This window comes from Grampus griseus (assembly GCF_964374135.1).
Source record: "Grampus griseus genome assembly, chromosome: 3".
NCBI classification, from domain to species: domain Eukaryota; kingdom Metazoa; phylum Chordata; class Mammalia; order Artiodactyla; family Delphinidae; genus Grampus; species Grampus griseus.
In genome coordinates this window covers 59,953,007-59,966,069 of record NC_139019.1, presented here as the reverse complement: position 1 = coordinate 59,966,069, position 13,063 = coordinate 59,953,007, and the positions used below count along the sequence as shown (strand labels likewise).

At 40.3% G+C, this 13,063-nt stretch overlaps 1 protein-coding gene across 1 annotated transcript in view; it reads right to left on the bottom strand.

Annotated features, from left to right (window-relative positions):
- Window positions 1-10,002: 10,002 nt before the first annotated feature.
- IQGAP2 (IQ motif containing GTPase activating protein 2) overlaps window positions 10,003-13,063 on the bottom strand; it is a 289,265-nt gene continuing 286,204 nt past the window's right edge. Inside the window, exon 36 of the mRNA XM_082650860.1 lies at window positions 10,003-11,083. Within this exon, the coding sequence (XP_082506986.1) occupies window positions 10,970-11,083 (114 nt within the window). The 3' untranslated portion in view covers window positions 10,003-10,969. The remainder of the gene's footprint in view (window positions 11,084-13,063) is intronic.

Sequence of the window (13,063 nt, the reverse complement as noted above, 5' to 3'; positions counted from 1 at the left end):
ACGGGCCGTTTCTGGGAAAGTTTACCCGCAGCCCCTTCTCCTCCCAGATGTCGGGGTGTGTTCTGCACCCTGGGTCTGATAAACTGCTATTGAGAGTCACTGGTCAGGTTTCTAAGCTTTTTAAAAAGGGAATTTCGCGCAGTATCATTCCCCAAGGAGAGCCCTGACACTTAAACCAGTGGAGAAAATACAGCAGAGACCATCTCCTTCTTCCCTGTATTCCCCCTCATCATCCTCAGAACACAGCGTCTTCTTGTACATAGAAGTTGCTCAGTAAATTACCGAATAACCCAATTCATTAACGCTATTTTTTAAAAAATTGCTTATTCAATTCTCGGAGGAAAACATATCCAAGAGTAGTTGTGAATCATTAAAATTAGATATTTCTCCATTCTCTGTCAACATACTATTTCTTTTTTATCAACCCTAAGACGCCATTGATTTCAAAACGTCATTTTGATTTATGTACCACAAGCAAGGAAAACAATGGTGCCAATTAAACTGTGACATACCATTGCTTGTAAGATGCATCTCAATTGCAGGACTGTTTAAACATGAAGAAAGGCCATCTCAGAATCAATCAAATACAGGGTAAAAATATAAAAGTAATTAATATATGTGGCAAAATATTGTAACAGTTCAAGGATATAAAATGAAAAGTAAAAGTGTCTTCAGCCTTCCCTTCTAAGAACCACATCTGCTTGATGACCACTGTTAAAAGTTTCTGTCCATCATTCAAGAAATTGTAATCACATACAAGTATATACGTATGTATAGCCTTAAGAATGGAGTACTCTGACTATACTTTTAAATTTTATCTGTTTCATTGCTGGAAAATGTTTTAACCATTTTCTAAAACTAAAGTTTAAAAGGAATTTTTTTTTTTTTGCTTCATTATTAGAACAGCATGTACCTCTAGTGACAAAAAGAGGTCTGCTGAAAGAATGAAATGCTTAAATAAATTCTTTGTGCCCATTAACTAAAGTATCCATGATAGTGGGGCTTCAATACACGGAACAAAGGAGGAGAGTGGAACAGAATGAGGTATTTCTTCCTCACTTTAGTGTTCTCTAAAGATTGTGGATTGCTAGTTGAGCAGCACCAGAAAGTGAACTTACCTTCAAAAACAGTGGTTTTACATGAAAGGATGCTCAATATCACTAATCATTAGAGAAACGTAAATAAAAACTACAATGAGGTATCACCTCACATCATTCAGAATGGCCATCATCCGAAAATCTACAAACAAATGCTGGAGAGGGTGTGGAGGAAAGGGAACCCTCTTGCCCTGTTGGTGGGAATGTAAAATGATACAGCCACCGTGAAAAACAGTATGGAGGTTCCTTAAAAAACTAAAAATAGAACTACCATATGACCCAGCAATCCCACTACTGGGCATATACCCTGAGAAAACCATAATTCAAAAAGAGTCATGTAGGGCTTCCCTGGTGGCGCAGTGGTTGAGAATCCGCCTGCCGATGCAGGGGACATGGGTTCGTGCCCCGGTCCGGGAAGATCCCACATGCCGCGGAGCGGCTGGGCCCGTGAGCCTGCGCGTCCAGAGCCTGTACTCTGCAATGGGAGAGGCCACAACAGTGAGAGGCCCGTGTACCGCAAAAAACAAAACAAAACAAAACAAAAAAAAGAGTCAGGTACCACAATGTTCATTGCAGCTCTATTTACAATAGCCAGGACATGGACGCAACCTAAGTGTCCATCGACAGATGAATGGATAAAGAAGATGTGGCACATATATACAAGGAATATTACTCAGCCATAAAAAGAAATGAAATAGAGTTATTTGTAGTGAGGTGGAAGGACCTAGAGACTGTCATACAGAGTGAAGTAAGTCAGAAAGAGAAAAATAAATACCGTATGCTAACACAAATATATGGAATCAGAAAAAAAAAAAAGTTTCTGAAGAACCTAGGGGCAGGACAAGAATAAAGACGCAGATGTAGAGAATGGACTTGAGGACACAGGGAGGGGGAAGGGTAAGCTGGGACGAAGTGAGAGAGTGGCATGGACTTATATATATGACCAAATATAAAATAGATAGCTAGTGGGAAGCAGCCGCATATCACAGGGAGATCAGCTCAGTGCTTTGTGACCACCTAGAGGGGTGGGATAGGGAGGGTGGAAAGGAGAGGCAAGAGGGAGGAGATATGCAGATATATGTATATGTATAGCTGATTCACTTTGTTATAAAGCAGAAACTAACACACCATTGTAAAGCAATTATACTCTAATAAAGGTGTTATAAAACAAACAATAAAAAACAGTGGTTTTGACTTTTAACATGCACAAGTGCAGATTCCTGGGCTCCATCCAAGACCTATAACATCAGATTCTACACTTTTACAAGCACCCTCAGGTGATGGTAATGTCCGAGGGTTTCCAGACCAAAGTTGTGAGTAACAATATTCTAAGACAGTGTTCTCAAACTTCAGCATGGATCAGAATCACCGGGAAGACGTGTTAAATCCCAGTGCTAAGCTCCATTTCCGGAGTTCCTGATTCAGCGGGTCTGGGAAATGGACTGAAAATTTGCATTTTTAACCAGATCCCAGGTGACGCTGAGGCTGCTGGGGACACATTTTGAAAACCACTGCTTTGAGAGGGAAAAAGAACTGGATTCCATATAGTTTGTATTGCTTTTCTTTAAATGACACAATATTTCAAGCATAGAAAACTACAGAGCCTAATATAACACCCATGGCATTTAATTATATATATATATATATATATATATATAATTGTTTAAGCTTTTTCATTTCCCTTTTCTGATTCCATTCTTTTTACCTGCCTGGAAAAGTAACTTTCTTATCCACGTTTTTGTATTTTAAGTTTAGTACATTTGTACTTCCCCTCAATTTTTTTTCTTAGTATTGTTTTGTGTGTTTTAAATATTTACATGAAGAGTAACATACTCTAAGAATACTTTTGCAGTTTGCATTTTTTTAGATTTACCTGTTTGATACCTGTATATCTAAATTTTTTAAACTATAGTATTGATATTTCCTTGTATTATATAACCACATTTTATTCTTCTAAAGGTATCTATTTTATCTGTAGTTTCGGCCTCACTTTTATTCCTAATATAACTTATTTCTACTTCTTTTCCCCCTTGATGAATCTGGCCAAAGGTTGGAAATGACCTTTTTTTTTTTTTTTTTTTTTTGCGGTACGCAGGCCTCTCACCGCTGTGGCCTCTCCCACTGCGGAGCACAGGCTCTGGACACGCAGGCTCAGCGGCCACAGCTCACGGGCCCAGCCGCTTCGCTGCATGTGGGATCCTCCCGGACCGGGGCACGAACCCGTGTCCCCTGCATCAGCAGGCGGACTCTCAACCACTGTGCCACCAGGGAAGCTCCAGAAATGACCATTTTTTAATGCCCATCTTTTTGTTTTGTTGCTTTTATTGCTTAATTTTAGTGTCCTTAATTTTCACACAGGCTTTAAAAATTTTCCTTCTTTCTACTTTCTTTGGATTTACTCTTAATTATCCTAACCTTTTGAACTGATTGCTTAGCTTAGCTTTCACTTCTTCTCCCTGAAATGACCGCTTTGGCTACATTTTGCAAGTTTTGATATGTTCAAATATGCAATTCAGGCCTAAATATTTTGTCAACTTCATTCTATCTTCTTCCATCCATAAGTTATTGGAAGTTTTGACTGGCTTTTTTGTGATTAATTTCCAGTTTTGTGTTATGGTCTGTTGGTGATGTTCTGTTTTCTCTACAAAAGTTCCTGTAATATTTGTGTGCTGTTTAGGGCTTCTTGAAAAAGATATCAATCTCTCTACTTCTTTTGTTCCATGTTACCCATACCAAAACCTTTTTTGTTCCTGGTTTTAGAGCAAATACGTGCAGGTTCCCTGGAGTAGAAAATTGACCCAGCCAGAGATGGCTACCTCACATATTAATATCCCTTGGAAATGAAATCTCATCATTGCAGCGTCATTCATATTGGAACCACTTAATATTGGTTCCCTGTTTTCATTTCCCGTTTGAACTTGTCTGGCACCAAAATGAGTCACTAGCTATCCTCTCATAGTGTGTTTGGTATTTAGTAGTGTTTTAAAACAAATGTACTATCCAAATGGTGAAAGTTTTAATCCCAAGATCCTATGAAAGCAGTTTTGTTTAAACCCATTAGATGACTTACCTGCTTCAGCTATTCCAGTTACTCCTCCCCTGATTGAAGCCCTCTGAGGACAACACCATATCCCAAAAACTTGCCTTAATAATTTCATTTTGGAAGCTAACGGTGGTGATATCCAGGCTTCTACGAAATGAAATCAAGCTGTATGCAAATTAGGTGTGCGATTCTCCAGATTTTGTGCAGATATTTCTATAGTTTTTTTAAAAATAAATTTATTTATTTTTTGGCCGCATTGGGTCTTCGTTGCTGCGCTTTCTCTAGTTGCAGTGAGCGGGGTCTACTCTTTGTTGCGGTGCGTGGGCTTCTCATTGCGGTGGATTCCCTTTGTTTCAGAGCACGGGCTCTAGGCACACGGGCTCAGTAGTTGTGGCTCGCGGGCTCTAGAGCGCAGGCTCAGTAGTTGTGGCGCACGGGCTTAGTTGCTCCGAGGCATGTGGGATCTTCCCGGACCAGGGCTCAAACCCGTATCCCCTGCACCGGCAGGCGGATTCTTAACCACTGTGCCACCAGGGAAGCCCCTCTACATTTGTTTTTAAAGCAAACAGTAGATCTGTAATCATGGTACAAGCTAACCAACGGAAGTCCCGTTTCTACCTTTTGTTGATACAAACCTGCATTGGTATTTTGGGTTTAGAAGTAAAGTTAATCTTTTATAATAGGTCAACAATGCATTTCCACTAATTATACCATGGACAGAATGGTAGACTATCCCTGTGGTTTGCGGTGCTCGTAAAGGTCAAATTCAGTATCTGTTAAAAAGCAAACAATAGAAACTTGTTCAAGTTATATAAGGTGAACTCAATATCTTTCACTTCTCATATCTGTTCATTTCCCTTTTGTAGTAGTGAGGATTCTCCGGAGAAACAGAACCAATAGGATACATAGAGATGTATGTAAGAGGAGAATTATTATTGAAACTGGCTCACATGGTTATGGAAGCCAAGAAGTCCCACCATGAGCTGCTGTCTGAAAGCTGGTGACCAGGAAAGCAGTGGTATAATTCAATGAGTCCAAAGGCCTGAGAACCAGGGGAAGTGATGGTATAGCTCCCAGTCTGAGACTGAAGGCCCGAGAACTGGGGGGCTACTGGTGTTAAGTCCCAGAGTCTGAAGGCTTGAGAACGAGGAGCTCTGATGTCGCAGAGTAGGAGAAGACAGATGTTCCAGCTCAAGAAGAGAGAAAGAGAATTCCCCCTGCCTGCACCTTTTTGTTCTTTTTGGGCCCTCAACAGATTGGATGATGGTTGTGCACATTGGTAAGGGTAATCTTTACTCAGTGTGCAGATTCAAATGCTTATCTACTCTGGAAATACCCTCACAGATATACTCAGAAATAGTATCTTATTAGCTATCTGGGCATCCCTTTGCCAGGTCATGTTGACACATAAAATTAACCATCACACCTTCCAATATATTTTAGCTAAGAGATGTTATACTCTGAGGAAACAACAGTGAGGCAACCTAGACAATCTGTATGCACTATTTTATTTGAAGAGAGCATTTGCACTGTTAAACTGAGATAATCAGTAACTGTCCCATGTATACAAGGGCCAAAAGCCATACTGGGACTCCTGAGAGGTGGTGGCGGTCTCTCTCCTTCTCAACCCCCTGGCAGGATCCGATGCTGGGCTTCCACCTCCCCACCATTCTCAAGGCACTGCCAGGCTCTGGACATACAGCAGTGACTGTAACAGTCTCTGTCCTCTGGAGCTTAGAGGAGACTTAGAAGGCTCTATTTTAACCTGTTACTAAGTCCTGGTTGCAGTAATAGAGGCAATGGATTTTTCAAAAAGCTGATCAGCAGTTAGACCACCTAGTACTCACCAGAATTTCTCAAAATAGAGACAGCTTCCATCATTCAGAGTTCTGTGGTTTGCCTCTTGGAATGTTGAGGAGTACCACAAACCCCTACCTAACCACAGTCCAAGTTGTAAAAATTACGTCATGAACAGCACCTCTAATTAGTGCCTGACCACACACACATACACCAACATACACAGCATGGTTCTGGTCTTTCAGTGACATAAGGGAGATGTGTGTTAAAAATCAAAATTCAGTTGAGTAGATTTGAAGATCTAATTGGCGTTATTGAAAGGTGCAAGAATCAGGCATCATCCCGTGTAACAACTAGAAAGGCACACTGAGGGGGTTTTTATAGGCTGGTGGAGGGTGGGGAAAGAAGGTCTAAGCAGAAGAAAAGAAAGGATTTGTTTCAAGCCAGGCCATCTTCTTTTGGGGGAAGGGTACTGCAGGGGTCTTTATCGTGCAGATTAGCTCAATAGTGTTGATCCAGAAATTTAAGATTGACTGTTTTAAAGGTCACATTTCTGGGCGGGGTTAAAACTGCAATCAAGTCTTGCTTTGCTGTGATGTGGGTGGAGAGTGAGAATGAGTCCATTTTGGGCTTGTAATTTTTTTTTTTAACGTATGCCATGTCAGACAGTGATCTCACTGATTGGGTCTCCTTCTTCATCACAAACTTCCAAAATATTAAAGTATGCAAAGGCTCGCCCTCTCTTGGAGATCACTAGAGCACATTCTCTGCGAGTAGTTAGAGTCCTGTTAAGTCTTTTTTGCCTTTTTAAGTTCCAGGTGCTAAAAAGTGGAGTTCGGGGCAAGCATGGACCCCCCTCAGCGTTCCAGACCAAAAATCATTTTTGTAACAGTGGAAACATGATCAAACATACATCAAAATACAGGAGTCAGCTATGCAAAAATGAAGTTAGTGTTTCAATTGCTCCGTGTTTTAAAAAGCAAACCCAGTTTTTCCCCTTCTTCCTATGAGTAAGAAAAGCTATGAGCCCTGGGGAGGAAGCTGGTGAACGGTAGCAGAATATGCCATCCCAAAATATGCCTCCTTCTCTGGGTCACTCATTCATCCATGTCCCTTAAAGATCTCAAAAAAGAAGCGGTTGGTAATATCTTCAACAATAACCTCATCTTGGGGGTCAACGGAGAGAAAACATTTCACAGCTTTCCTCGAGGACGTTGGCATGATAGAAAGATCTTTCTCCATAAAAATAACACTCAAGCATGTCACTCAGTGCTGGAGTAAGTTAAAACGAGCCCCCCCCCCTTTTTTCCCCAGATAAACAAAAACTGAGACAATTTATTGTTAGCCATCTTACATACTAAAGTTCTTCAGTCTGAAAGAGAGTGACCCTAGACAGAATCCACAAAAAAGACACAGTATCAGTAAAGGTAATTTAAGACAAGCCCCTTTTTGAGAGGCTGTGAAAGGTTGGCTTTTACCTCCAAACATCTTTCCTTAATTTTGTCTCTTCCTGTACATTTCCACTAAAAGTCTTTCCTAGAGCACGAAGAAGGAAGCTTAACGTAACTCCTACCTCCTCCCAGTTCCTGTTCCTCACCTAATGCTAGCTGTAGGGTACAGGGAGGTTTATTCTCAAGGTGAAGCTTTACTGTATGTTTATTTGATTCCTTTTACAGAAGCCTGTAGTAAGGGTAATACATTAAAACACACACACACACATACGCATCTACAAACTGCTGAGACAACACTGTTTCAAGGTGTCCTATGTCAAAAATCTGTATAAGCCTGAAACAATCATCAAAGTAGCAGATTCTACTCTTTTAAAATTTGAATTTTCCAAATTCTGTCAAGCTTACCTTCAAGTTTAGTGTGCCAAATGAGCATAAGCGAACTGTTTCTGAATACGGGGTAAACTCCGTGGAAAATAAAGCCTGTTGAATGAATGAACAGAATACAAAGTATTGGAGTGAGGGGGGTCCAGCCCGAGAGCCTGGATTACTGTTGTGGCAGAGACAGCTGATTGGTCCCCAGGTATCACTGTTCCCTTTCTTTACAAATAGAACCACCTCCCTCTCCACCCCTGGGTTTTAATTGGGCGCATGACTTAGCTAGGAACTTTACTTCCCAGCCTCTCTTGAAGCTAGTCATGGTCATGTAACTAAGTTTTTTTTTTTTTTAAATTTATGTATTTTATTTTTGGCTGTGTTGGGTCTTCGTTGCCATGCGTGGGCTTTCTCTAGCTGTGGCGAGAGGGGGCTACTCTTCTTTGCGGTGCGTGGGCTTCTCACTGCAGTGGTTTCTTGTTGTGGAGAATGGCCTCTAGGCGTGCGGGCTTCAGTAGCTGTGGCACATGGGCTCAGTAGTTGTGGCTCATGGGCTCTAGAGTGCAGGCTTAGCAGTTGTGGCACACGGTCTTAGTTGCTCCGTGGCATGTGGGATCTTCCTGGACCAGGGCTTGAACCCGTGTCCCATTGGCAGATGGATTCTTAACCACTGCGCCACCAGGGAAGCCCCATGTAACTAAGTTTTGGCCAGCAGACTGTAAACAGAAATAACATATGGAGCTTGAAACAAAATGACTTGCCCCGGACTTCTTTCCCCCTTCCTGCCAGCCAGGAATCAGTGACAAGGACAGAGCCAACTGGCCAGCTTGGATCCCTAGTAACTTGTGGGACTGCTCACCTGCCTTTGAGAAAACAAACTGCTACCTTGTGTCAGCCACAGCGTCTTGGATCTCTTGGTCCCAGCAGTTCACTCTTGAAGGGGAAAATTTGCCATCCCCACAATATGCCTCTCTGGTAGAAGGATTACTTTGAGCTGGTTATTTTTGAAAAACAGCAGATATAGGAGAAGCTCTGAAAACCAAGTAAAGTTACACTCTTTTAAAAGACATTTACGTTTATAAGGGAACTTTCCATTCGTTAAGGGTGTTTCCTTCTCAGAACAAGGAAGAGTGACTAAATCTCTAGAAACTCTTATCAGTGGAAAAGGCAGAGGCTGAAATCTGCATAACTATACCCTCATTTACTCTGCTTTGCCTGATTACCTCCCCTAACTGCTCCCCCCATCGTCTTTTGCCTTTAGCTGGAGATGGTATTTAAGGTGGTGGCTTGGGCCATTTGGGGGAGCAGGCAAAGCACAGTAAGTGAGGGTATAGTTAGGCAGATAGTTCCTGTGTGTCTCCCAGGTATATAGGAGGTATATGCATCATTAAACCTCTCTTTTTCTCCTGTTAATCTGTCTTATATTATGGGGGGGCAGTATCAGCCAAGAACTTAGAAGGGTAGAGGGAAAATTACTTTTCCTCCCCATAAACTATACCCTAAATGGCACAGTTGTAGATGTTGACCCTTAAACAGTGTGAGGGTTAGAAGCGCCATGCCCCACACACAGTCAAAAATCTGAGTATAACATATTTTTTTAAGAATTTATTTTTTATTTATTTTTGGCTGTGTTGGGTCTTCCTTGCTGCGCGCAGGCTTTCTCTAGTTGCGGTGAGCGGGGGCTACTCTTTGTTGCGGTGCGCGGGCTTCTCATTGCGGTGGCTTCTCTTGCTGCAGAGCACGGGCTTAGTTGCTCCGCAGCATGTGGGATCTTCCCGGACCAGGGCTAGAACCCGTGTCCACTGCACTGGCAGGCGGATTCTTAACCATTGCGCCACCAGGGAAGTCCTGATTGTAACTTTTGACTCTCCTAAAACTTAACTACTAATAGCCTACTGTTGACCTAAAGTCTTAACCAATAACCAAAATAACCATATATTTTGTATGTTATATGTACTACGTACTGTATTCTTACAATAAAGTAAGCTAGAGAAAAGAAAAGGTTATTAAGAAAATCATAAGGAGAATACATTTACAGTACTGCACTGTATTTATCAATCCTGTAAGTTTATGTCATCTGTTTATAAAACAAATCTGCCAGTACCTACATTAATATTGTCTTATATGATATAAAACACTGTAGATGTTATACATATTATTAACACCAGATATCAAAAATAAAAAGATGTGGAAAAGAAATTCATGGTTTTTTTACAGTTCTTTATTGAAAAAAATTCATGTGTAAGTAGACCCATACAGATCAAACCCATGTTGTTCAAGGGTCAACTGTACTTCTTTTCCCCCAAAGTCCCACCAAGAACCTTCTCCTACCCACTAAATGATTTGGATTTATTCAGACAGAAGTCAAATTAATGTAATTCAGTAACATTTATTTTACATAAAACAATTTTCAAAGAATACATTTAAAAACCATCCAGATACTGATTTTATTGCATTAAAAAAAATTGAGAGGCACAATTGAAATATTCAAATAAATTGTGAGGGGTGGAGGTGGGGTGAGGCCTACGATCTCTATCCACCTTGTTCCTTAGTCACTGAGAGGCTCTGGGTCCAAGAGTCTCTACCATGAGGCAGTAGTGCACTTCATTAAGTAGGAATAAATCACATAAAATATATACTTTTATACAGAAAGTGTTATTGTACTGTCACTTTCAATTACTTATAAAAACTTCACTTTGAATTGCACAAAAGTTTTCTTTAAAATCGATAACTCCCAGAAGGTGGGGCTTAGAACCAAGTATCTCTCTAAATAATTCATTACAAATAATTCAGGTTCCATTTCTCCACAGATCAAAAAAAAAATCTATGAAGACTTACAGTATTCAAATGGGACATTTAAAAATTTTTTTATAGGAAAATAGGTTTACACATTTGTCCCTAATCAGCTAAAGTTATTTTCTCCCTACTTTAAAACAAATCACAGAATATCCAAAGTTTTAAATCAGAGTACCTGCACCACAGTATAATGTGGCAGTGTTTACGTTAATTCATTTTGTGTATCATTCTACTGCAGTATCAGATTATCAAAAAGGCACATGGGTACATTCTTCGGAACGGTTTTGGTCTTTAAAAAAAAAAAAATCACACGTTTATAAGCAGTAATTTCAATCATGTTTAAAAACAAAAATACTAAACAGATTCATTTCCTAATCCAGGTGATACAGAATCCATGAGTTTCTTCAGGCACTTCACTTCCCATAGAATTTCTTGTTCAGCAGGTATATGAGAAGGTTTACATTCACTTTAACCTTATCAAACATTTTCATCACAGCTACTCCTTCATACTGCATCTGAAGTAAATCCTGAAATTGTAAGGAACATCAATCACACCTCCAATTTGACATTCCCAAATTTAAAACACATTCTAGAAGACTGTTGACAACAATAAGATTCGGTTGACCTAAGGACCTCGGTGGGGATTCTTACACTTCAGTGTGCATTAGAATCACCTGGTTTAAAAACACAGGCCAGTTAAAACAGATTGCTGGGTCCTACCCCCAGGAATCTCTGATTCTGGATCTCTGGGGTGGTTCCCAAGAACTTGCATTTTAACAGGTTCCCAAGGGATGATGATATTGTTGGTCTGGGTGCCATAGTTTGAGAATCACTCACCTCGATGAAAGAAAACAGATTTTTAGAATTGATAAGGACTTTACGAGAGAAAACCATTACCGTTAATATTAGACATAGAATTAAAAGTTTAATTATAATTGAGAAACTCAAGACACAAATGTTACAGCAAGATGAGGTATATCCTTTAGAAGAGCCAGGGTTTTCTAAGGTGGAGTGACATTTATTTTAGTCCTATTTTTATTTTTTCCTCATTTCTTAAGCATGTACATTTTCTATGTATTTTATAAAGTAGATTTTGAGTAAAGTGCCAAGAGCATGTATATTTATAAATAAATAAATATAGAGAAATACGGAGAAATGCTCTATTTACTGAGGAAAACTGTGAGAGTGAAATTTGGAGACCACTGTACAAAGCAACTCGTTCCGATCTAGACTACTTCTGTCCCTGTATTCTGTTCCTCATTCTCAAGTAAGTTTATCATTCTGTTTCATTGCTGCTGTATAAACAAAGAAAAATTAATAAAATTTCCTTCGTTTATAAATTAATAACTGGCTCACACCAGCCAAATGCATGAGACTAAGCAGTAACATTTTACAACAACACAGGACAGGGGGGCTTTCCCAGATAGAAGATATCATTCCTGAACTGCCCTAGACTCATACCCGGGTCTCATTTTCCTGCTTCTAGCTCTGGAAATTTCTTGTTTCTCAATGATAATGCCTTGTGTCCATAACAAGCAAGGCCACCTGCAGAAGGTGGAGTCTTCTTTGAGAGAAGGGCTCTTGCCGGCTTCCTGCTCTACTTTCTCAATTATCTCCAACTGCACTCAACTAAACCCCTCCATTATTTAGATATGCTTCTGGGATGGAAATTCCATAGGGAAGTGAAGTTCTTTCATCAAGAATGGTTTTGCCTATTAAAGCATAGTGGAGATTCACTTTTCCTTTGGGAAAGGCGACATCTGTCAAAGAGTCTTGGAAAGGAACGAAACCAATATGGTTAAATTGAGAAGGAATCATGTATGGAGGGGAATTAGCTGGGCCCCCCAAGGGGAACAGAGGAACTCTGATTGTACTTGTGGTTGAAAGACCAGATTTTAGTCTTATCTCCACTATTTGCTATCTTACAACCTTAAAACATCATGTAACTTTTCTGAGGTTCTGTTTCCTTGTGTGTAAATTGGGGCTGACACTGCCAACCCCATAGGCGTGTTATTGGGCATATGAGATCAAGAAGTCTGCAAACACTTTGTAAGCCACTCTCGTCTGGTCAGGAACAACTGGAATCCTGTGAGAGAGGCAGCAGTGTAGAGAGATGAAGAGTTTGGATTCCAGCGGCCCTTCCATAACGTGCTCTCTGAATCCCAGTTCTTCATCTGGGAAAGGAAGAATACCAAGACTGCAGCCCTCCATAAACACTGGCCATTGTTTATATAAGCAGAATATCTTCACGTAACTCACACCTTCCTGTTATGTATATGGCTACAGGCTATAATTAGGATATCATCTTTAGGAACTGAGGAAAGAGTGGCCTGTAGAAAACCTAGAAGCATAATGTTAGAAGAAATCTCCCTTTTTGTCCTCTTAGAAACAAAGTCCTTGACTCCCACTGAAGACTGGGCCGTCACATTTCTCTTTGGTAATTTGTTTCATATTAGAATTGTCTGAAAGCCATAAATTGTGTGAAAAGATAAGTCTGACTTTATGTC